A 25,189-nucleotide genomic window follows, 5' to 3' on the forward strand; every position below is an offset into this window, starting at 1 on the left:
TCACACAGCCAGGATTCAGAAGTGGGGATTTGAATTCATTCTTCCTAAGTTTGAGGCTGGCTTTGTTTCCACTACATTTGTTACCATGTCACCACTTTGTCCTCAGAAAAACATTCACTTGTCCCACTCTACCTCCTTTCATCATCTACATTTCTTGAGAAAGTCACCTCCAATCTGTCTTCACGCCCTCTCTTTCTACCCTTCTGTATTGTGGCTTCTGACGCCATCATTGACCTGAAACTGCTCTCCCACATCACCACCGATCTCTTCAAGCGGCCTTTCTCAGTGCTGACCCTCCCTGGCTCTTTGGCAGGAGTTGACATGATCACCTCCTTCTCAATGCTTCTCTTCTCCTGACACTGCTCTCTCCTGGCTCTACTTATTTGGCCGACAGCTCCTTCTCATTCAGGCCACAGTAGTGACTGGCCCCCTAGACTGGGCCCTAAGCTTCCTTCTCCTTCCCTCTCTATTATCTTGCTTGGGGATCACATCAGCTCCCAAATCTATGAACAAGATTCCCACATCACTACATCCAGCCCTAGTCTCTCTACTGAGCTGCAGAATCATGCATCTCCAGCTGCCTCTTGGACATTCAAATGGATGCTTTGAAGACATTTAAAACTTATCATTTCTAAAATAAAACTCATCTTTCCCCTTCCAAATTCTTCCTGCCCAGTAGCTAATTATCGAACCCAAAATCTCAATGTAATCCCGGACTAACTCACAGTCACTAGGTGTATCCCATTTATTGTCAAGTCTTGCCATTTCTACCTTTGCAGCATCCCTCCCAGTCACCCTCTTCTCTCTGAAACTGCCACCCCTTCCTGGTGCAGTGGCTGCTGGGGGGGTCTGCTGGCCTCAGGTCCCTCCACACTCCAGTCCATTATTTTCCTTAAGCGCATATCTGACTATAGGACTTCCCTGCTTTATGACTCCTGGAGTACTCTCCTATCCAGGACCAAATTTAGCACCCTCTGGCTGGCTCATAAAGCCTCCATAGCCTGTCCCCTTCTTACCCTTCCAGCGTACTTACACCTTCACCCCATGCTGACATCCTCCACACCAGCTACTCTGGCCCTCTGCCTGCTGCTCACACACAACATTCCTGCTGTCTCCCAGGCTTTGCAGGGGCCATCTCTCCTGCCTGCAATGCTTGATCCCCTCCCCTCTGCCTTCTGGGGTCCCAGGCTTCCTTCCCACCTTCTGGAAGGTGGTTTTTCCAATCCTTCCCCTACTCCCAGTGCCTTCCTGCAGAGAATCCCTTCTCTCTACTCTGTCTACATCTCAAATCTGCACCTTTGTCTGTAGGTTCTTCTCATCACAAGGGAGCTCCTGGTGGGCAGGGAATCGGGGTTTGGCTGTCTCTTTTGGCATTCTCTCCCCAGCCCTCAGCATGAGATTATCACATGGTAAGAGCTTACTTAATGTTTCAGTGTAAAGTCAGACTGACATCCACACCCACAGAAGCTGAGAAAGGAAGTGAGGCCTTTGTACAAGTGGAGAGGACTGGCCCAGTGTTTGGGAAGCCTACAAAGTGGGCAGGAATGGCAGCAATCACCATCACGTTACCACAGGCCTGCACTCAATCTCCAATCCCAGCCTGGTGCTCTGTGCCCTGTGGTGCCCCCAACAGTGCCCCCAGAGACTGCAGCTGGCCTCCTAGGGCCCTGCAGGAACTGTCAAACAGAGATGCTAAAGCTTACGAGGCTGAGCAGCTCACCAGTACGAGACGTGGGGGTTGTTGTTCAGGGAGGACTGGCAAGGTGGGCGTGCTGGGCAGCCTTCCTCCCCTCCACAGTCAGGGTTCACAATGGGGCCTTCGGATTTATCCAGGGGCTGAGGCTGCACAGAATCGGTAATAAATGATAAGAAAGTCCTAATCAAGTACCAAAATGTATTGGAAAGATGGCGGGACATATTATTGGGGGTATCCAGGGCCATAAAGTGAGCGTAACAGAGAGCTGGCTAGAACAATGTAAAGAAAAATAAGCTTTACCGTGGAAGCATAATTCTTTTCATCTGGTTCTAAGATTTTCAAGTCTAGCATCACCTCCATAACCAACATAAAGATATCCACCAAAACCAGGGTCACAACGAAAACCTACAGTAAGGGAGGAAGAGGGGGATGGAAATTGTTTGAAACTCTTCACAATGAAAATAAGTCATGTTTCTTATTTCTGCCTTTCTGCGATTGTGAGATTTTTAAATATGTGGTCCATTTTTTTCTGTAGGTGCCATGGACATACCTTTCTGTCCCTATTCAGTTTTCTCCAGAGGTCTATCATATCTAAGTTTTTTATGATTCTATTAACCTCCCTAATTTCTTTCTTCTTTTGTGGTCAGATTTATCTAATTCTGAGGGGAGCAGGGATTGAAGGCCCCCATCAGTATAGTTTTGTTGTCTATTTCTTCCTATAATTGGCTTTACTTCTCTAAGAATTTGGATGCCATTACCACTTGATGCATATACATTTAGTATTGATAATACTTCTTTAACAAGTTGTAGTTTCCTTGTCTTTTTTAATTAGATCTTTACTTTTGTTTTATCTGAGATCACAATTGCTACCCCTGCTTTCTTTTTCTTCAGCTGAAGCATAGTAAATTCTGCTCAAGCCTTATGCTTATTCTGTATGTATCTCTGTGTTTCTTTTAAATGTATTATAGAATTCTGTTTTTTAATCCACTCTATTTGCATCTCTTTTAACGTAGAGTTCATCCCATTAACGTTCACGGTTATGATTACCAGCTGTATATTTCTCTCCATCCTATTTTCTCCCCTGAATATACTTTTGTTCTTTCCACCCTCTCAGATTTGTTTCTACCTCACCTCACCCTCCCCTGCACTCCCTTCTATCACCCCCCTACCCTCCCTTCTCTTATCCCCTTTTCCTAGAACTTCTGCCCTCTCTTCTATCCAGCCCATACTTTTTTTCCCCTTTTCTCCTCCTATTTTGGATGGAAAACTATCTGCATTCAAAGAGAGAAATATAGAAACTGAACGTAAATAAACACATGCTATGAACACTTTTTTTTCCCCTTCTGTTCAGATTTTTCTCTCCCAACATGATTCATAAAGAAATGTTTTGGAAAAAAAATAATGAATGTCCCTATAGATGCAAAAAAGAAATCAAATGACACTTTGTTCTATATATAAGAGTGTGGGAATTAAAAGACTGGTTGTTGTTCATTGTTTCTAACTCTAGCTAGCAAGTGTCTGTGGTTACATGGGAAATCAGATCTTGATCAGGGGTTCTCAAACTACGGCACACGGGCCAGATGTGGCCCCCTGAGGACATTTATGCGGCCCACCGGGTTATGGCAAATGGGCTGAGGGGTGGAGACAGTGTGTGAGTTTTTGTTTTTACTATAGTCCGGCCCTCCAACAGTCTGAGGGACAGGGAACTGGCCCCCTATTTAAAAAGTTTGAGGACCACTGTATCTTGACTCTAGGCCCTATGCTCTATCTACTGTGCCTCCTTGCTGTAGGCAAACAAAATATGAACAAATTATTCCCAAAAAGTGTGGGGGAAAATCCACAAATTATTCCAATAAACCCCTGAAAAAAAATTCAAAATCTTTTCTAGCAAGAGAATGTAACTTAAAGCAACTCCGACGTATCCCTTCAGCTATCACAGTGGACAATCCAGTTAAAGAATAAAACTCAATGTTGGCCGGACTGTGGAAAACAGAAACACTATAAGAGCGATGGGAAACATGAACTATCATAAACTTGATTCAGAAGCACAAAAAGAACCCTTGGATGTACAATCAGAATTACCAAATTGAACCTGCTACATGGCCATGTACCATTAAAAGATTTAAAAAAAAAAAAAAAAACCAGAACTGTCTATTCAGTTACTTATAGTTGCTTTATTTACACCTAAAAGAACTGGAAATGGCTTAAGAGTTCAACCATGGAATACAGCAGGATTCTTGGCCATTTTTGATAGCATTGGCAAATAACATAAGTCACGTTTTCCAGCTCTGTAAAACTATAGAACCTATGTCAAAGGCTTAATATAGAGCTAAAATACTGTGTGCAAAGATCTTTGTAAATCCTCCAAGTATATGTGTATACATGTGTGTGTGTATGTATATATAATTATATATTTTAAATATATTTGTTAAATAATAAAGACATTATTACAAATGAAATGCATAGGAAATAGTATTTTTTTATTAAATATTATATGTTGTGCTACAGGAAATGACAGAAGAAATCAGGAAGGAACAATGAAATTTTGGACATTATTTTGTTTATATGAATAATACTCTTTTTACAGGAAGTTTTCAAACAATCTCAGTTTTACACTTTGGGTCATTTGGGCTTTGTTTTTGTTAAAGGACATTGAATTAATCACTTTTAGATTAAAAAAAGAAAGAAAGAAAGAAGGAGGTTGGGGCAGGAGAGCTCCTGAGTTGGCATAATGTCTGGCTGATACCACCTGGGCACTCCCTCTAGGGCCTACAGAGAAAGGAGCCGCACTTCTACTGTCAGGGAGAGAGTTGGCAGACTGGGCCACTTCCAGCCTCTGTGACTGAAACCCAAGTCCTCCTCCTTCCAGGAAAGCTTTCTGGGCTCCCTCTGGTGCAACCTGATCCCAATCTGCTCTGAGCTCCTCCCTCTCATTTTCCCCAATCACCCTCCAAGATCCCTTCTCTAAGCTCTTCAATCCCTCCCTCTCCACTGGCTCTCTGCTCTGTCTGCCCATATCTGCTCATTCCTCAGAAAATCTTCCCACAATCCTGCTTGATTATTCCTACCTGGGGGGGAAGGAAATAAGGATTTCTATCCTTCCTGTATATGCCAGCAATGTGCCAAACACTTGACAAATATCTTCTCACTACAACCCTTGCAGGGAGGTGCTATTCTCCCCATCTCACAGATGAGGAAACTGAGGCAGAAGTAGGGAAGTGCTCAGATTCACACAACTAGAAAATGTCCGAGGCTGGATTTGAACTCGGGACTTCCTCACTCCAAGTCCAGCACATTGTCAGCCAGCTACCCTCTCTCTGTACCCCTTTCCCCATATATCCCTATAATGTCATCTGTCCTTGCTGCCTCCAGTTCCCCGCCTTCCCCTGCCTCTACACCTTACAAGCAGGCACAGGGGACAGGAAGGATGGAGGCTGCAAGGCAACAGATGGGGAAATGCCACTTGAGGCTGGGCTGAAGGAGCCGCCCTTCAGGGCAAACCTAACTCCCTTTTCTTTGCCTCCCCAGGCCAAACCACAGAGAAGGCCCAGAATGATGGATTTGATTCAAGGACCTCAAGGCTGTCCCCTGGAAGAGGCATTTGGCATTTTCTTTCTCCTCCTTGGCCCAGAAAGCAGCCCCAGGAGCATTCTCCTCAGTGCAAGGATTCCTGCCTGGATGGCAGAGAGAACTCCCTAACTGCGGGTCCTACCCAACATGCCTCAGGAAGCAGGGGATTCTCTCCCACAAGAGAGCTTCAAGCTAAGGCTAGAGAGCCATCTGCTGGGTGGGCTAGGGAGGCACAGTGGGGACTAGATGGCAGCTGGGGTCTCTTCTACCTCTAAGATTCTGGAGTGGGTCTGCTCAGGAAACTGAGGCAGCATGGGGAGAGCAAAGTGTGGTGGACTTGGGATCATAAAAGGCCTGTACTCAAATCCTGCCCTTCACAGGTGCTAGCTTTGAGACCTTTTGCATCTTTGTGCCTCAGTTTCTTCATCTGTAAGGTGGGCATAAGGATCCCTACCTAGCTCACAGGATAACTATGAAATGCTTTGAAAACTTTAAAGCAACATAGAAATAGGTTATGGATGGTCGATTGGGATTTAGAGCTCAATCAGAGAACCCCTCTACTTCTTCTCCCTCAAGTCTTCCTTGTCTCCTTTCCAACTTCCTATCATTCCCTCATTAGAAAGAAAACTTTTTGAGGGCAGCCACTGTCTTTTTTGCTTCTATTTGTTTCCCTAACACATAACACAGTGCCTGTCACATAGTAAACACTGTGCTCTCTCACTTGATTGCTCTCTCTGCCTGTTTCTGTGTCTGTCTCCTGCTTTCTTCCTCCTTCCCTTTCTGATTCTCTCCATCTTCTCCCCCCCCCTTTTTTGTCTCTCTCCCTCCTTCCTTCCCTCTCTCTCTGTCTCTTTGTGTGTCTCTCTTACCAGACCACTGAATTCAACCCCTCATTTTACAAATCAGTAATTGATTTCAGGAAGATTTGGTAATGTCACCAATGTCATTTAGTGAATAAGCATCAGGAGTGGGATCTGAACTTGGGTTCTCCGCCTACAGATCAAAGGCTTTTCCCAAATAGCCCAATTCTCCTTTCTCCTCCTCTTCTCTTTCCCCAGAGTGCCCACCCCAGCACTAGCCGGATACAGTGACTGAGCGAGAGCCTGGATGGAAAGAGCTTGCAGACCTCCAGTCTCATTACACACTTGCATAATTACCTCGTCTCCCTCAGTCCTGCTCTCCAAGGCCCCTTAGTGTCACCTCTGACAGGGCAGACGGGCCAGGGTTTGGCCAAGCTTGAGGAATGAAGCCCCCTGGGGAAGGGTGAGCCCCCTTGGCCAGGTGCAGGGGCCCCGGTTCACTGAGCCTGAGACTTGAGGTGAGGGAGACAGCCCTGCCTGGGCTACTCCTCCCAAGCTAATGCTGGGATTCTATGCTTGTCACAGGCACGAGAAGGAGGGGCCCATCCCTGACAGAAAGGGATTCTTGGTGGGCAGAATGAAGAATGACAGTGACAGGAAAGAGGCTGCTCCCACCCCCAGGTACAGAGGCAATGACATCTGCCCAATCTGGGGAACTGGGTTCATTTCTATTTCCAGCAGTGTGCAGGCCCGGGGCCCTGTGAGCAGAGTCACAAAAATAACTGTTCAGCAATCAATCCTGACAGCTCCTTCATGGTTCTTCAGCCTCCCAGAGCATTCTGTGGGTATTAACTTCCCAGCCCACATCTAAGGCCCTTTATTTTCCATTTCTCTTAAGTGTCTCAGCTTTCCTCATCCTAGGGGCCTCCCAGCTCCAATATTCAGTGTCATGTTCTTTCAGACTGGAACATTTTACGTTCTAAGGCCCCTCCCAGTCTAACAACTCCTATTCTAAAGCCCCTCCTTCCTGTAACCTTCCAGATCTGGTAATTTGTTTATTTTCTTATTTTCTCTTTTTTCTACAATATCATCTTGGTGATACTAGCAATAAAAATACCTTTGAATTCTCAGAGCTTTTAAAAAATTTACAGCTCTCATCTGATTTTCCAATTTCAATAGTGTTGCAAGATAAGAGAAAATAGGTTTATTATTCCTACTTTATAGCCCTTAAAGCTCAGACAAGGGATGTGACTGATAACAGCCAAGACCTGACTCTCAGATCTACATTCTTTCCCTCCATCTTGTTGCTCTGGCTCTTGTGGGCACGTACCTGAAACTTTTTCGACTTGAAGCGCTTTCTCAGCACAGTCCTGATGTTTGGAGGGACTTCTCTTGGAACACTGGCAACGCTTCTCTCGGCGACAGGAGCCACGGATGCTGGCTCTGGAGCTTCTGACATCTGCAGCTGCTTATCCTGCTCAACCTCATTGTCCCATTATGTTGTTACAGGAGATTTACCTGGAAAGTACTTTACAAGTCAGCTAGTTGAACTTCCACATTTCATACATGAGAAAACTCAGGCTCTGCAGGTCATAGAGATTAAGTCACAGAGGTAAAAATCCAAAGTGGCAAAGCCTGGGCGTGAACCTGACCGGGGTTCTGGACACAAATCTAGTTCCCCCTCCTTGTCTGCAGCACATTCCCATCCACTGTATTGTTTTACTTCAGCTCCTACAAGCTTAATTTAGATTTTAAGATGTTCACCATCCTGAGTCACAACTGCTTTGAAAACTAGCACAATGCCAATGTAAACAAGACACTGAAAAGTCACTGTCCAGATTACGCACAATAGGCTGGCCTACTGAGGCTGATCTTTCAATTTAAGGGGGGGGGGGGGAGGGGGAGAGTGAGAGAAAGAGACTCAGAGACAGAGAGGAGAGAAAGCACAAAGCGAGGCACCAGACCAAAACCGAGCTCTAGTTCCTATGTACATTTTTTTTGACTTGACAGAATCATAGAAAGGAAATTTCCTCTGTGGTGTGCATGTGTATGTGATGGACAAGCCTTGTTATCATGGTTATTATGATCATACACTGGGTTAAGACAGAAAAAAGTAAATGGCAACATGGCATCCAAATTCGCAGAGAAGTTAAGAGAGCTGCAAGAAGACTTAGATAGCAAAACTATACTAGTGGAGAAATCTCAACCTCCACCAGAAACATAAACGGAACCACAAAATAAACAAGAAAGAAGTTAAGGAGGCAAATAGAACCGTTAGGGATGGTGGAGCTTTGGAGAAAATTGAGTGGGAGCAAAAACAAAAATATTTTTCTCTCAGTAGTGCATAGAACCTACACAAACTGCCGAGTATTAAGGCATAAAACGCTCACAACCAAGCGCAGAATGGCAGAAGCAGAAAATACAGCCTTTTCTGAGCACGATGCAATACAAATGACTTGCAATAAAAAGGCCCTGGAAAAGTAAACCCCCAAATTAACTGGAAACTAAATAAAGCAATCCTAAAGAACGAGTGGGTGAAACGACAAACCCATGGAAACAATCAATAATGTCATCCAAGGGCATGACCAAGAGACAACATGCCAGAATTTATGGGATTCGGCCAGAGGAGTTCTCAAGGCAACCTTTCTATCTCTAGAAGCTTACGTGAATAAAACAGATAAAAAGATCAACGAAGCGGGCGCAGCTAAAAAACCTAGAAAAAGAATTGAAAGCCCCTAACTTAAATGCCACATTTGAAATTTTGAATGTAAAATCTTAAGTAAAGACTTAAGGGGGGAGTGGCAGCGATATTCCCCCCAGTCCAAACTTCTCTACCGCCTCGGAGACCCCGGGGCTCCCCCTCGGGGCAGCAGCCCCGAGTCAGTCACCGCGTTCTTCACTAGACAAAAGAAATGCTTCAGCTTTCCGAGGCGCTTCTAAGGAGCCCGCGCCGGCCGGGCCCCGCCGAGAAAAGCCTCCGAGGAGCGCCCGGTCCGGAGCCCGATTCGCCCCTCGCCACCACTCGGCGGCTGCCCCGGGTCGGACACGGTCCAAGGGCAGGCGGCCCAGGCCCAAGGCACCTACGGCCCAACAGCCGGCTAAGGTCTCCGGCCTCTCTCCGTCCGCACGGGCTGGACGCCGGACGTCGCACCCCCGAAGACCTCCCGGCGCGGAGGATGGAGATGGCGCGGGCCGACTCCGGCCGGGGCTCCCACTCACCCAGCACGTCGGCGGAGCGATGGCGGGCCCCGAAGCAGGCGTCGTCCCCATAGCAGACGCCCTTCTTGAGCAGGCCCTGGCAAAAGTCCTTGCCGAAGCCGCAGCCGGCCGTCACCAGCCCGTAGTCCCCGTCGCCGGCTCCCCCGCCGCCTCCCGCCGGTGGGTCGGTCTGCGAAGGGCCGTCCAGTAGGACCCGGGCCACCGGGAGTCCGTACCGTAGCATCGAGAACATGGCAACCTCCAAAGCCAAAACCACAGCCACATCTTTCTCCACAAAGCGCGTTTCTTCAAACGGGCAGCACCGCCCACACTCGGGCCCGCCCCCCGACGCCGCCAATCGCCAACGGCCACCGCCAAGGCCCCGCCCCACCTCGTGCTTGTGCATTACTCCCCAACCGATTACCGGACCGGGAGTAGACCCCGCCCCGCAAAGCTTTTCTCCCGGGAGTCTTAGGCTAAGCTCCGCCCCTTTCCCCTTTCTTTACGCTCTAGACCCCTTTCCCTCTTTTCCGATTTGTTCGAAATAAGTCCCCATTTCCTCAATCAGTCAATATTCTAATAAAGAATAACGCTCGCCTCCTCTTCATCCTCGATCTTTAGTAAACCCTGCCCCCTCCATGCTTCCCTTCAATCCTTTTCACTCTCCATCCCTCAAGAAGGAAATCCCGCCCCACAGCATTTTCTCTTTTCTTCGCAGGTCCAGGAATAAGCCCCGCCCCTACAAAAAAATACATAGGCCCCTCCCTTTCACAGCTTCCACCAATTACAAGTCCCTTCATCCGCTTCCCTCCCCCCCTCGCCCGGTCAAGGCACAGGCCCCGCCCCCGCGACTATTTCTCGGTTTTTACCTTTGCCTGCCTCGGGCCCTTCGTCCGTCAGCCCTCACTAGAGGCTCAGGCCCCGCCTCCTCTCGCTTCATTCTCGGTCCTCCCTCCCCCACACTCAGCCCCTGCGCGGGCCTCGCCCCCATCAGGGTCCAGCTTCGCCACGCCTAGAAGGCGGGCAGGACGCGCTATCCCCTGGGATTTGTAATACTCTGGTACCGTTACCCCTCCCAAACCTAGACTGTCAATCAGAGCCCCCGAACTTCTCACTGACTTGCCAACGGCCAAGGCCGCCGCTTTGGGGAGCTCGGAGCTCTGCAGACCCTGTTCCATTAGACCTGGAGAAGGGAAGTGTTGCCACAGGAGTGTCCAAGGCGGGAGCGGGCCTTTGGGCTCCTTAATCACAGTCTCTGTCCATGTGTAAAATGGGGGTGAATGGCCAACTGCTCCCCGCAGCATGACGTCACCCGGCTGCGGTGGGGTTCCGAGGCCATGACGTGTGCAAGGTGCCGGCGATCTAAATGTCACTATCCCTCACTCTCAACCGGCCCCAAAGCAGACCCAAGTCAGTAAACATTTATGAACCTACTTAGGCTTGAAGAGGTTAAAAGGAGACAGCCCAAGATACAAGTGATTAACAGAGAAGTTCCTGTCTTAGAGGAGATCAAAGGAGATACACAAATGATTAACAGAATTTAACATCCTTAAGAGAAATTCCTGTCTTATGCAAACTTCAAAAGGATTTACAAGCTTCCTCAGGAACCTTTTTGATATACAAGCATCTCTATGTCCGAAGGAAGCAGAAAAGTCCTTTGCAAATACAAACTCTGTTTTATGATCCTGTTTCATGTATAAAATGAATTTCCAAAATTCTATTCCTTGCACGAGGTTTTTCTCCGCCTTGTGCCCTCGACTTTGCTGCGGTGTCCCCTTTCAGGCAATTTGACCTTTCTTCCTGAAGGCCAACTGCCTGCCTATCCCTTTCCTAATCAATAAAGATTTTGTTTTAACACAGCCTTGAGTAGCAAATTCATTCGCTAAGGCACCGGGCCTTGGTACTTTTGGAGGGAGGAGAAAGATAATCAGCCAGAAGGGAAGCTTTGACCCATCTCGGCCTTAGAACCTCATCATTTTGCCCTCTTCAGGCTAAACCCTTTGCAAATATCTCATTTGCTCCTCATGACAACCCTGGGAGGTCGGGGCTATTATCTCCATTTTATGGATGAAGGCACTGAGGCGGTGAACAGGGAAATGACCTGCCGCATTTGAACTCAGATCCTCCCGACTGCAGGGCCCGTGCTCTAGCTACTGCGCCATCTAGCTGCCCCAAATAATTTTGGAAAGTAAGATTTTCTATTTTTTTTTTAACCAATCTGTCAATTTTCTTTCAAAGTACTGATTTCGTTTTTTAAAACTTTAAAAAGAAATAACCATTTACCTCTTCTATGAATTAAGCTTTTGTTTGATCCTCATTTTTCTCTGAGACTTTGCTTGTAGATAGCTCAAGTATGTTCTTTTTCTGGGTTTGTGTCTTGAGCTATCTTGTTGCCACAGTTGTTCTTTGTATTCAAGTTCACCTTTTGTTTTGCTCACTCATCCTGGATGAGTCTTCTAGTCTTTGACCTTTGACCTGGCTGTGGGACCCTGGGCAAGTCACTTAACCCCAATTGCCTTACTTTTGTCCTTTGTTCTCTAAGAGGACCAAAATAATATCATTATGTTGGGGTCAAGATACAGTGTGTCTGACTGCAGCATATCAGAAAAATAGCTCAAAAGGCTCTATCACAGGTTGGCACAAATAGTCTTTATAAACGTTTGGAGTTTAATTTGTGCATTTTTTTTTTTAGTTATTCTAACTCTACCCATGGAATACAGTGCCTTCTTTGATGCAAACACACCATTGTTGAGTGGTCTCATGATTTCAAAGTTCTTCAGAGAAAACCTGAGAATGTCCTTGTATTGTTTCTTCTAACCTCCTAAGTGGGAGCATTTTGCCTTGTGTAAGTTCTCTTTTAAGCAAAGGAACTTTTGACATTCGAAGAGTATGGCCAGCCCACAGAAGTTGCACTCTCCCCAGCAGAGTTTGAATGCTTGGCAGTTCAGCTTGACAAAAGACTTTAGTGTCCAGTTTCTTGTCAGGTGACTTTCAGATTCTTTCTAAGGACTATTTTTATTTTTTTACTGAGGCAGTTGGGGTTAAGTGACTTACCCAGGAAGTGTTGTATCTGAGGCCAAATTTGAACTTAGGTCCTCCTGACTTCAGGGCTGGGGCTCTATCCACTGCACCACCTAGCTGCTCCTCTGAGACAATTTAAATGGAAGTGACTCAGTTTCTTGGCACTGTGATGGCAGATTGTCCAGGTTCTACAAACATATTATGACAAAGTCAGCATGACTCTGTAGACCTTCAGCTTTGTATGCAGACTAATACCTCCTCTATTCCACACTTCTCCCTAATCCTGAGCTAGTTCTGGCAATGCCTATGTCAATCAACTTTATTTATATATTATATGTACATCCCTGGAAAGTATATTGCCAAAGTAACTGAAATTATCCACTACATTCCGAATGTCACCATTTGTTATAACCAATGCTTTCATGGATGAATGGTGTGATGCTATCCTGGTGGAGAATGTTTTGTGTTCATTCTCAGGCCAAGATTAATACTAGCATATTTTGTTGCACCTTAGCCCCCAAGGCTGCATTAAGAACACAAAAAGTTATATACCAATTTTCCCTCCACTTTAGTCTTGGATTGTAGCCTTTTCAAGTTCAATAATTGTCAGTGTAGTAGCTGACCCTGATGTCATTTTAGTCTTCATTGAAACTGCCAACATCGCTAAAAACATCATGCTAAAAAGCATGGGAGCAAATCAACAATCCCACTTCCCCATTGGTGATTGGCAATGTGCAAGAGTTTTGTCCATCACCTGGAACCTGTGCAAATGTTTGCTGTCATGAAAATGAATGATGTATAATTCTGATGTGTTTCTTCTGGACAACTAAATCTTACCATAATGTTCTACAAGTCTTTGAAAGTGAGAGTATTATTAAACACTTTGGTCAGATTGATAAACTTGTATATGAACTTCTGTTCTGCTCCTGGCATTTCTTCTGCTGGAGTTGTTGAGCAACAAACATCAAACAACCATTCCTCAGCCCTTTCTGAAGCTACATTGGCTCTTGGGTATAGGACCATCTCCCAGGTGAAGGATCAGCCTATTAAGGAGGATTCTGACAATAAGAGACCAAACCTACTTTGATGTCACAGGACAACACGGTTTTATATAGATGGAGAATGCATTTCCTTGAAATCCTGAGGGAAAACCTGCTCTTGCCATACAACCTGGGAAATTCCCATCACCTTTTATATGAGCTGCAGACTCCTTGCCTTGTAAATCTCAGCTAGCATAAAATCAGCAGCTTTGCCACACTAGAGGTATTCAAAGCCTCCTCTTCAATTGGAAATTTAGCAAGAACTGACTTCAACCTGACGTATAGAGTTAGGAACTTCAGCATTAAAAGATAGTCTATTGACCATAATTGTCAGCAGATTAATATCTTATTTTCTTTCTGAAATGTTGGGAGCCAACGGTTTTGGCCCAGGTGTCTCTCCCCCCTGTAAGAGGGCCTCACCCTTAAGCAAATAGTTCTGGGAATCGGCCGACCACAGAATGTTCCAACATTGTATTCCTTAACTACAAGACGTTCCTGTCCGTTGAACCAGCCATCGCCCCTGTCCCTTTCCCAGGCCTAACCCTGTTTCTCTTCCTCATGCTTCTGGCTATATAAGCCACGCCCTGAGAACAGTAAAACAGACCTTGACAAGACTTTGCTTGGTCTCGCTCTTTCTTTCTCACTCGTTTCTCTTTCAGGCTGGGTTCCCCTCAACCCCCTGAATAATTGAGTCCGGCTGGACGGGACAGGTGGCGCCCAACGTGGGGCTCGAGGCACGGACCCTCACCAGACAGACCCCCTCCCAGAGAAGTCGTTGCGACCCCCATTGGAAGGACCAATTTTGCTGCTCATGAGAGTTCCAGTCCTTGGTAAGTCTTAACCAGTCTGTCTCATTGAAATGGGCCATAAGTTATCTAAGGAACAAGTCTTTATAAAGGACCTTAAAGCCTCCCTCAGAGAAAGAGGAGTTAGAGTATGGAAAAAATATTTAGTTAGGTTCTTTCTTTTTGTGGATGAAGCCTGTCCTTGGTTTCTTGTGAACAGGCCGGAAATCCATCCCCCAGAAATGGCAGAAAGTAGGCAGAGACCTAAATAATAAATTACTGAAAGAGGGGCCGGATGCTGTCCCCAGAACTGTCTTTTCTTATTGGGGCTTGATTCGTGATATGGTGGAATCGGCTTCTACTGACAAACAACAGCTCTTGTCAGTTGTGGAATATTGCCTCCGCCCTTTGTCTCGGACGACCTCTATGGCCTCTATTCCCCCGGCCAATAAGAGCCCTTCCAGGCCCCCGTCTGTCATCATTGACATATCTGTCATTCCAAAAGAGCTCCTTTATCCCCCTTTGCCTAAAGAGACCCCACCGTCAGGTGATTTATTAAATTTCCCCATATTTACTAAAAATTCTGACGATGAAGCCCTTGAGCCCGGGGACACGGCCGTGCTGGAGGAAGAGGCGGCCCGTTACAACAACCCTGACTGGTCCCCTTTCATGGCAGGCTCTTTGCAACATCCCCCATCTTACGTAGTCCAGACTTGCGTGCCCGCTCTCTCTGCCCCTGCCCCTGCCCTATCCCCTGCCACTCTTATTGAAATCAAAAATCAACTCTCGATTCAAGTTAATGATCTCAAGGAGGTCCTCGACCTCCAAAGGCAATTTGTTCAGCTTTCTACTGAACTTTCTTCCTTGCAAAGTTCACTTAAAAAGACCATCCTCCTCCCGGCTTCAAGCCCAGCGGCCGCTCCTCTTCGCTGCCTTTGGGCACAGACTCTCAGGGCGATTCAGAGAGTGAAGAGGAGACTGAAAATGAAAATGAAAATGAGGAAGATGATCAGACAGTGCAGGGTGCCCCTCCGAGGGAGTTCCGTAAGCTCCATTTTAAGACCTTAAAGGACTTAAATGCTGCAGTCAAAGCCTACAGACCTAACGCCCCTTTTACCCTTTTGGCCCTTGAGGCCATGTCTCCCGGCCGCTACATGCTCCCTTCTGAATGGGTTCGTGTAGTTCAAGCAGTTCTGTCACGTGGCCAATTCCTGACTTGGAAGGCAGACTTTTTTGATCACTGCCAGTCCGCGGCCACTGCTAACTTAAAATCTCCACGCTCGCCCTCCGCAAACTGGATGTCTGAGAAACTCAGCGGACAAGGGAAATATGCGACAGAGGCCCAACAGCAACGTTTCCCTGCTGGCCTTTTAGCCCAAACTGCTAATGCTGCCCTTGCCGCATGGAGAGCCCTGCCTAGTACAGGCTCGCCCTTTGCTCCCCTAAACAAAATCTTTCAGGGTAGCCAGGAAGATTTTTCTGAGGCTGCCGAAAGGACTTTAGGGCATGAGGCAGCTAATGACCAACTTGTTAAGCGCTTAGCATACAAGAATGCCAATGCTGCCTGTAGGACTGTGCTACGCGGCAAATTTAGAGATAAGACCCTTGATGAGATGATTTGCATGTGCTGCGACATAGACCCTCTCTCCACCAAAATGTCACAGGCTGTGCATCTTGCAGTTGGGGCAGCTCTCCAAACAAGCCAAATAAGTGGCCCGCCCATGCCTAAAGCTTGTTTTCAATGTGGCCAGCCTGGGCACTTTGCCCACCAGTGCCCCGGCAATGCCCCGCCATCTGTGAGTCCTGTGGCCCGGCCAACCCAACCCTCTACAGTCTGCCCCCATTGCAGGAAGGGGAGACATTGGGCTAACACCTGCCGCTCCCCCACGGACATTAACGGTCAGCCGCTGCCCACCCTTCAGGGAAACGGCCAGAGGGGCCAGCCCCGGGCCTCTCAGCCCATACTGTTTGTCTGGGCCTTGGGGAGCAGCCCACAAACCCACTCTCCCTCCTCCAAGCAACCCCAAGCAGTGCAGGGGTGGACTTATGTGCCTCCTCCTCAACAATATTAAGACCGAGGATGGAGTGCAGTCTTTGGCCCCCCTCCGCCCGCTACTTATCTTTTGATTTTGGGTCACGCCTCCTCTACCCTTACTGGTCTGTCTATCCACCCCTCTCTGGTTGATAATGACTATACCAGTGAGATCAAAGTGTTAGTTACTGCCCCCTATGGCCCAGTTTCCATCACACAGGGACAGCGCTTAGCTCAAGCATTACCCCTTCCTTTAAATACTGACTACCCTGCTGTTTCTGCCAAACGCAGGGCGTCTCAGCCCGGTTCATCAGATCTCTATGGGGTTCAGAGTATCACTCAGGAGCGTCCCACTCTTAAACTTACTATACAAGGAAAGGTCCTTGAAGGCATTTTAGACTCTGGGGCCGATTCCACTGTCCTTTCACAGGATGCCTGGCCCCCTAGCTGGCCCCTACAGGCTTCCATGGCTCATTTGCAGGGCATCGGACAGTCCAAAAACACCCTGCAAAGCTCCCAACTATTGGTCTGGAAGGATGGGGAAGGAATTCAGGCACTGTGCGGCCATTTGTCGTTCCCGGCCTGCCTGTTAACTTGTGGGGGAGAGATATTTTATCCCAAATGGGAATCCTTATGTGTAGCCCCAATGCGGTCGTTGCCCAGCAAATGCTTTCCCAAGGATTCCTTCCTGGACAGGGAAGCTTGATACCCATAACGACCACCCCTAAGACAGACCGTACAGGCTTAGGCTTCCGTGACCATTTTTCATAAGGGCCACTGATCCTCCTGCACACCAGGCAGATAAGATTACCTGGAAGGATGACCTCCCTGTCTGGATTGATCAGTGATACCCACAAAAAAGCTGTCTGCAGCCATCGAGTTAGTGCAGGAACAACTGGCCACTGGCCATATCGAAACATCCACGTCCCCCTGGAATACACCCATTTTTGTTATTCAGAAGCGCTCAGGTAAATGGCGCCTGTTACAAGACGTCAGGGCTGTGAATAAAACCATGGTCCCCATGGGGGCACTCCAGGCTGGGCTCCTCTCCCCCGTGGCTATCCCTAGGGCATTTTTTAGAATTGTCCACCTCAAAGACTGTTTTTTTTCCATCCCTCTCCATCCCATGATTGTAAACATTTAGCTTTTAGCCTTCCTGTAGTTAATTGTGTGGTCCCCTCCCCACGCTTTCAATGGAGGGTCCTCCCTCAGGGTATGGCTAATAGACCAACCCTCTGTCAAAAATACATGGCCCAGACTATGGATCCATTCAGGGATATGTATATCATCCACTACCGGGATGACATTCTTCTAGCAGGGCCTAACGAGCCACACCTCTCTCAGATCTGCCAGCTCCTGGTCTCTGCCCTCCAGACTCGGGGTCTCTTAATCTCTCCCGAAAAGGTTCAAACCCAATCCCAGCAACTGTTCTTAGGTTTTGAGCTATTTTCCAATAAAGTCCTTTCCCAAAAACTCCAATTGCAGACAGACTGTTTGCACACTCTTAATGACTTTCAGAAACTTCTCGGTGATATCAATTGGCTCAGAACTTACTTAAAACTCACAACAGGGGAATTAAAACCTCTCTTTGACATCTGTCCCAATCAAAGGTCATCCTCAGGCATTGCGGCATTCAGTGTCAATGGTCAAGTTTCCCGCTTCAAAACAAACTTTACCTCCGCACAGCTAGTCGAGCTCGCTGCCATCAGAGTTTTTGAATTGTTAGATGATCCTTTCAATTTATATACTGACAGTGCCTATGTGGCACACTCTGTCCCCCTTCTGGAGACAGTACCTTATATTCGCCCTTCAACCAATGCTTCCCCCTTGTTTGCTGAACTTCAGTGCTTAATCCTTGCCCGCACTGAACCTTTTTTTGTCGGCCATGTTCGTGCCCATTCTGCCCTCCCTGGGCCACTGGCAGAGGGTAATGACAAGGTGCATCAGGTCACTCAACTTGTGGCTGCCGCCCTCTCAGTCACTCCACTTACTGCCGCGCAGCAGGCCCATGCCTTACATCATCTTAATGCCCATACTCTCAGACTATGATATTCCATCACTCACGAACAGGCACGACAGATTGTCCGGCAATGCAGGGGCTGTTTAACCCTCCTGCCCGAACCTCATTTGGGAATAAACCCCTGTGGGGTGGTCCCTGGTGAATTATGTCAAATGGATATCACCCATTACCCATCTTTTGGTAAATTAAAATACATTCATGTTTCCATAGACACCTTTAGTGGCTTCATTTTTGCATCTCTGCAAACAGGGGAAGCCTCCAAACATATGATCTGTCACGTTCTTGCCTCTTTAGCTATCGTCCCAAAACCCAAAATTCTTAAAACTCAATGGGACTCAGAGGCTTCTGGGATCGCCTGACTGTTCCAGGGCCAAAAGACTTAGAAGTGGACTGAACCCAGTCACATACAAAACCAATGGCCTTCCTTTTCTATCTCTAGCTCCTTGCCCATTCTGGGACAGAGTAAAAACCCTCTGTGTCTGGGACTGACTGAGCCTGGAATCCCCAGATTCCACAATCCAGTGTTCCATGCTGCCAGCAGGCAAGCAGCTGACATCGTTAGGCTAGAGATGTCACCCCCAACTGAGCACTTTTGATCCAGAACTGCCCATGAGCTTCATGGGATCTATACCTCTTCTAGCTCTGCATTTATCCCTGGAGGCAAGTTCTCCATCTCTGCCTAAGAGTCCAGTCTTGCTATGTGACTTCTATCCTACAATTGTCTTTCACAATTCAGTCTGTAACAGAGAGAACGTTGCTAGAACAGTGTTTGCCAGCTCACACTGGAGTTCTCAGCATCCCCCTTGGAGGTGGGGTTTGCTCAGGTCACTCTACTGAGAAACAAGTGGCTCAGTCCTGACTCTGCTTGAAAACTTTGGTTACTTAGGCTGCTGATTAGTGAGAGAACTGCCCATAGTTCTTATTCCCCTCTCCCTCTCCACCTCCCCTACCTCCCCCCCCCCCCCCCCGCTCCAGCCCTGGTTTTCCTGCCATTTTGCTAGCTTCTGATGATCTTGCAAGCTCAAGAGTTGGCTGCTTTCCTTCCAAGGAGCTGAATGTGGGGACTTTTCCTCCCTCAGCTGCAGGCCCCCCTCTTGCTAGCTTATCAGCATGCTGAGCTTCTTAGGAAGCAAGTGAAACCCCAGAAGTCACCTCCAAGTCCCTGAAGCTGAACACTGAAGATGGGGCAGGGGCTGAAATGCTTTCAGTCACTACAGGCCCTTTGCCAGCCCTTTTCTTTGTCCCTTTCTTCCCCTCTGAGCTGATGGCAATAATTCCTGAAGCTCCATGGAAAAGCTCTTACCAACTCTGCGAGGGAAAGATATGCCTCCCATGATCCAAGAGCACTCTGGAAATGTGTGCAGGGCATTTCACATGTCACATGTCTGTGCAGGAGCCTTTCTGTTGATACCAGCAGCATGACCCTCACCCTCTCCTCCTGAGATTACTGTCCCTGCTGGTCAGCACAAGGCAGAGATTTTCCCCATTTCTAAGCCAGAGCAACTCAGCTATAGAAAAACTAAGTATGCTGCCTTAAATTGCACAATTATTGAGACACCAAGGACGTGGCAACCCATCATTAGTGGTCTTGACTCCATCCTATGACTGAAATAGGTTGACTCTGAAAAAGAGAGGGAGACTGACTATTTCATGGAGCTCTGCCTCACTTAAATCCAATTAATGCATGAAGCAAAAAACAAGGGGGAAAAGTTTAGTATTTAGATTGTAAAGAATCTAAAAATTAATGCCCTAATTTTTAAGGTATTTTTGGTTCAAGGAATACATGAAAGCAGAAATAGCACCTTTTAGACCATTTTATCCAAACTTTTTAGGAAATTCCTATTGCTCAAACACTATCTAAAAGATGACATTTCTCTCCAAAAGAAAAAAAATGTTTGGACTTCATTGGATGTGGAAAAATGGTTCTATAGAATAATGTAAGATTGGCATTTTACTTTTCCAGGAGCCATGTGTGATTCCATACCTCTCAGATTGGCTAAGATGATAGGAAAGGATAATGATAAATGAATGGGAGAACTACGACACTAATGCATTATTGGTGAAGTTGTGAAATGATCCAACCATTGTGGAGAGCAATATGAAACTATGCCCAAATGGCTATAAAATTATGCATACCCTTTGACCTAGCAGTCCTATTACTGGGTCTGCATCCCAAGGAAATCATAAAGGAAGGAAAAAGACCCAACATGTTCAAAAATGTTTGTAGCAGCTCTTTTTGTGGTAGCAAAGAATTGGAAAAGGAGTGGATGTCATCAATTGGGTAATGGCTGAACAAATTGTAGTACAAGAAGGCAAGGGAATATTATTCAATAAAAATTGATGGACCAGTTAATTATAGAAAAGCTTAGAAAGATTTACATGAACCGATGCTGAGTAAAACAAAAAGAACCATGAATACATTGTACACAATAAAGCAAGAAAGTGCAATGATCAACTATGTAAGTCTTGATTCTTCTCTGTAGAGTTCAGTGATCCAAAGGAAGCCCAATAGACTTTGGACAGAAAATGCCATCTGCAAGTAGAGAAAGAACTAAGGAGACTGATGTAAACCAATACATGCTATGTTCAATTCTTTTTTCTGTTTTTTTTTTAATCTCTCCCATCATTTTTCCCATTTGCTCTGATTTTTCTCTCCCAACATAATTCATAAAACAATGTGTATTAAAAATAAACTACAAAATTTTTTTAATTTTTACACAAACTCATTGAATTATAGTATTCAATTTCAAGCAAGGTTAGAGTTCAGAAAATGAGAAAATGTAGCTTGTAAAACATTTGCTACCAAGAGAAGTCTCTTATCACATCAAAGAAAAAAGATAGCTCTTAGAAGGAATTATGTTACATCTGGACATAATCAGATCCGAGAACAAGTGAAGGCTTCAGGTCATTTCCAGAAATTATCCTGGAGATAACTAGGGTGTTCCACTGACACATAAAAGGCCATTCTGTCAAAAAAGAAGTTTCCTCTCCACATGGTTAGGCAAATATTGCATGATTCAGCTACTCAAGAACTCCATTACGTCTCAAGAGTTTTTCAAGTCTTTCAATTTCTTGTTCCTGTTTCAAAAACAAAGATCAACTTTACATTCTGAACATCTCTAAAGCACATAAGTCTAGTTACTGTTGAAGCTATCAGCCATCTGTCTTACCTTTTCAGAGTAGCTAGATTCAAGTTGCTGAATTTTCCTGGACAGTTCAAGATTAATCCTTTCCATCTTCAAGACTTGTTTTTCATATCTTATCTTGACTGATAATAATATACCTAGAAATAATTCAGAGGGCCAGATGGTGACCTTGGGTATTAACATAATGAGTTCATTATATAGATTTCTGATTTATAAAGTACTTTCCATATATTATTTCATCAGTCCAGAGAGATAAGGCAGTTAAAAAATGAATCCTGATTCTGAGAATTCAAGACACATGCTCTTTGCGATGTAGGGCATAACTCATGGAGCTAAGATTTAAAACCAGGTGATCTGAAATTCCTGCAACCTCACCACAATTCTACCATACACATAGAAGTAACTGAAGTCTACCATGTAATGTCTTTGAGAGTTTCATTTTTGCCAGTCATTAAATTTAGAGGAATTGAATGTTCAAGTTGAGCTTTAGAGCGACTAGATGAAACTTCTCCAAGAATATGTTTAGCATCCACTTTGACTTCTTGTATTCTTGTATCCTTGAAGAGTATGAGAGGGTGTGAAATTATATTGATGTATCTGGCAAGTAAGGCCTAGTAAGTAATATTGTAAAGCCAATGAGGGAAAGTATTACTTTTCCCCCAACAATTGCTGGAAATCTGGAGTACTGGTTGGCAGGAAATAAGGGGTTTTTTTGGGTTACATTGTATGCCACAGCAAACTCCAAATGAATGATTTAAACATAAAAGCACAAATGGTAACAAAACTAGAGAACTGAATGGTTACTGAGAGGATTCAAGACAAAACTGAAGTGGTAAGACAGGTCAACAAAAACAAAATAGACAAGTCTTCTAAAGACTCTTAGAAGTTCTTGCACAAATTATATCAATGTAAATCTGGATAAGAGAAGATGCCAGTTAGTTGGGAATATCTTTGCATTGAACATCTCTGATAACAGACTATATCCAAGATATACAGGAAATCAACAGCAACATAAGAAAATATATTTCACAAGAGATGGTGGTCAAAGGATATGACCAAGAAGCTTTCAAAAAATTAAAAGTAACACCTCATATGTGGAGAAAATTGGCCATATCATTAATAAGAGAAATGTTAAAACAATCAAATTATCATTCTGATCCATCAAACTGACAAAAGATGATAATAGAGAAATAGCTATGAGAGGATGGACATAAATAATATACTATTAGTGGCACTGAAATGGCCCAGTGATTCTAGAAAAGAACTTGCAAAGTTATAAATTCACACCTGATTAAACCACAGGACAGATATTTTTTAAGAAAGAATGGACCAGGGCAGCTAGGTGGTGCAGTGGATAGAGCACCAGCCCTGAATTCAGGAGGACCCAAGTTCAAATCTGGTCTCAGACACTTGACACTTCCTACTAGCTGTGTGACCCTGGGCAAGTCACTTAACCCCAGCCTCAGAAAAGAAAAAGAAAGAAAGAAAGAATGGACCTTCAACAACAAAAAAAAGATAGCTGGCTGTGTAGTAAATAGTGTGCAGGACATGGGAGGTCTGAATGTACATCCTGGCTTTAATCACTTCCTAGTTTCCTAATCACTCAGATCATATGGGTATATTCAAGGGCTTCATCTTAAGACTCCTGGTTTTAAGTTGCAAAAATCCATTGGAGAAAGCCATATGTGTGCTAATTGGGTACATTTTAAGTTGTAATCTGATTTCAGATGGGACCTCAATGTTGCATTGATCAATTCTACTTTTCACAATTGACCATTGTTGTATTCCCCATAGCACCTGTTCCTCAAGCTACTCATGCTGATTCTCTGCTCCTTCCTCAGCAGCTTCACTGAAAACCTGAGGCTGCCACAAGCTGCTTCTCTTTCATTTTTCCACTCTGTAAGGCACCTCAACATCATTCCCTCCTCCCTTCCTTTCCTCCTGTCTCAAAGAGGAAAGTGATCTTTGCAATACCAATGCCTCTATTTGTGTCCCTGATTTTCCCTTCCAGTCTCTAGGAGCCTGCCCCTTCTATCATTGCCTCTCCCTAATTTTCAATCTCTTATAAACTGGCTCCTTCCCTGATGTCTATAAACATGCCCATATGTCCATCTTAAAAAAAAATCCACTGTCCCCTGAAACTATCATCCTATGTCTTGCCTACATTTTACATCTAAACTCCTTGCCAAAAGAGGCTTTATTTTTTCACCTTCATTTATCATTCACCCTCTTGTATTTTGGGATTCTATCCTCACCATTCACCTAAAACTGCCTTCTCCAAGGTCATCAATTATCAGTTATATGTTAAATCAAATAACCTTTTCTTGGTCTTCATCCTTCACTTCTCGAAGTCAAGATTAAGTTTTTTAAATTAATTTTCATTTTTTATGGAAAAAATCTGTTTTCTGTCCTCCTACCTTCCCCAAAAAAGAAAATCAAAAGCCTTGTAATAGATATGTCGGCTAAAACAAATGTCTACATTGGGCATGTCCAAAAATTTTGTCTCAACCTGTATCACGATTTATCCTGGATCTTCTGGAAGTATGCAAATTTTGGTTAGCTAAATACAGCTGGTCATTTCATTGATCAAACTCAAGTCATTCGAAGTTTTATGTTTATAATGATAATGTTAAATTGTGCACCTGTTCTTCTCACTTCAGTTTGAATCAGTTCAGACAAGTCTTCCCAAGTTTCTCTGAACCATTCCCTTCACCATTTCTTACAATATATTTCATTACAATCATATACCATAATTGTTTCATGTATTCCCCAAATAATGGACAACCCCCTGCCTCCCTACCCCATATTTCTTGCCTACCCTGTGAAAAAAAAATACAAATAATCTTGTACATATAGGACATTTTCACCTTTGATCTCTTTGGAGGTATACACAATATTAAAGTAATTGTGGGCAGGAGGACCATCATTATTGTTGCTTTCTAGAATGGATCAGTTCACAATTCCAATAATAATGCATTAATGTACTGTTTTCATATTCTTGTCAGCTTTTGTCATTTTTCCTTTTTGGTTAAATTTTCTGATCTTATGGGTGTAAAATAGAACCTCAGCAATGCTATATTTTTTTCCCTAAGTTTTAGTGATTTTTTTTTCCTTAGCAATTGATAGCTTAAATTTATTCCTTAAAAAATGCCTAATTATATTATTTAATAGGCTGAGGCCTGTTTTGAAATTCTTGGTCATTCCTTCCTCCTAGAAAATCTCTTCTCCCTCAGTTTGGTGTCATATTTCATTCTATTTCTCTGACCAATTCTCAATTTCCTTTGCAGGAACATCAATTATGTCCAACTCAGGTCATATGGGTATATTCAAGGGCTTCATCTTAAGACTCTTTCTTCTTTTCTACTGTACCTCTCTTGGTAATCTCAGCTCAGTTTCAACTATCAACTCTCTGAAGATGACTTCAAAATCTACATATTCAGCTCTCGTCCCCTAAGCTTTATTTCTTCGTCTATTAAATGTCCTATAATACCGTGTTGAGCTTGGTGAAGACTTAAGTCTACATCTTGCCCCACACTTACTATGTAACCCCTATGCTAAAAAGCACAGTGCTTGGCACTATGCTTAATAATTGCTTATTGAAGTGCCTTGTGGTGAGTCAGCTTTTATAAATCCAGTGGTCTCTAAAATCACTTCCAGGTCTGAATCTGATGGTATGATCTTCACTTGGGCATCTCAAAGTCAAAATGGCTGAAACAAAACTCATTCTCTTTTCCCCTAAGCCCACCCCCCCTTCTCCAGGCTCTTTTTGTATCAGAGGCACCACTGTCCTGGTCACCCAGACACAATGAACCAGTCTAATTTTGTCTTTCACTTTTGCCATCCCCACAGCCAAACTTTTTCCATCTTGATGCTATTTCTTC

At 44.9% G+C, this 25,189-nt stretch overlaps 2 protein-coding genes and 1 long non-coding RNA gene across 8 annotated transcripts in view; 1 reads left to right on the forward strand and 2 right to left on the reverse strand.

Moving 5' to 3' along the window:
* The window catches only part of LOC141559773 (voltage-gated hydrogen channel 1-like), a 28,639-nt gene extending 14,698 nt beyond the window's left edge, over positions 1 to 13,941 (reverse strand). Inside the window, exons 1-4 of one of the 6 annotated variants that reach the window (XR_012487567.1) lie at positions 10,384 to 13,941; positions 7,397 to 7,584; positions 1,997 to 2,101; positions 1,721 to 1,842 (exon numbers count right to left, since the gene is read on the reverse strand). Coding sequence is in view for 4 of the 6 variants with exons in the window: in XM_074297477.1 (XP_074153578.1) it covers positions 1,997 to 2,101; positions 7,397 to 7,525 (234 nt within the window). In the remaining 2 variants the exon portion in view is untranslated. Of the gene's footprint in view, positions 1 to 1,720; positions 1,843 to 1,996; positions 2,102 to 7,396; positions 7,585 to 9,285; positions 9,981 to 10,133; positions 10,227 to 10,383 lie in introns of those variants that run through there. The other 5 variants (XR_012487563.1, XM_074297477.1, XM_074297485.1 and 2 more) reach the window with 5 other exon arrangements.
* An 84-nt stretch (positions 13,942 to 14,025) lies between these two features.
* LOC141559831 (uncharacterized) overlaps positions 14,026 to 25,189 on the forward strand; it is a 33,285-nt gene continuing 22,121 nt past the window's right edge. Inside the window, exon 1 of the long non-coding RNA XR_012487580.1 lies at positions 14,026 to 14,155. This is a non-coding gene — a long non-coding RNA (uncharacterized LOC141559831). The remainder of the gene's footprint in view (positions 14,156 to 25,189) is intronic.
* Positions 20,848 to 25,189, reverse strand: part of LOC141559817 (voltage-gated hydrogen channel 1-like) — a 29,117-nt gene continuing 24,775 nt past the window's right edge. Inside the window, exons 4-5 of the mRNA XM_074297494.1 lie at positions 21,333 to 21,445; positions 20,848 to 21,240 (exon numbers count right to left, since the gene is read on the reverse strand). Of these exons, the coding sequence (XP_074153595.1) occupies positions 21,184 to 21,240; positions 21,333 to 21,445 (170 nt within the window). The 3' untranslated portion in view covers positions 20,848 to 21,183. The remainder of the gene's footprint in view (positions 21,241 to 21,332; positions 21,446 to 25,189) is intronic.

The sequence above is a fragment of the Sminthopsis crassicaudata genome, chromosome 1 (genome assembly GCF_048593235.1).
Source record: "Sminthopsis crassicaudata isolate SCR6 chromosome 1, ASM4859323v1, whole genome shotgun sequence".
In the NCBI taxonomy this organism is placed as follows: domain Eukaryota; kingdom Metazoa; phylum Chordata; class Mammalia; order Dasyuromorphia; family Dasyuridae; genus Sminthopsis; species Sminthopsis crassicaudata.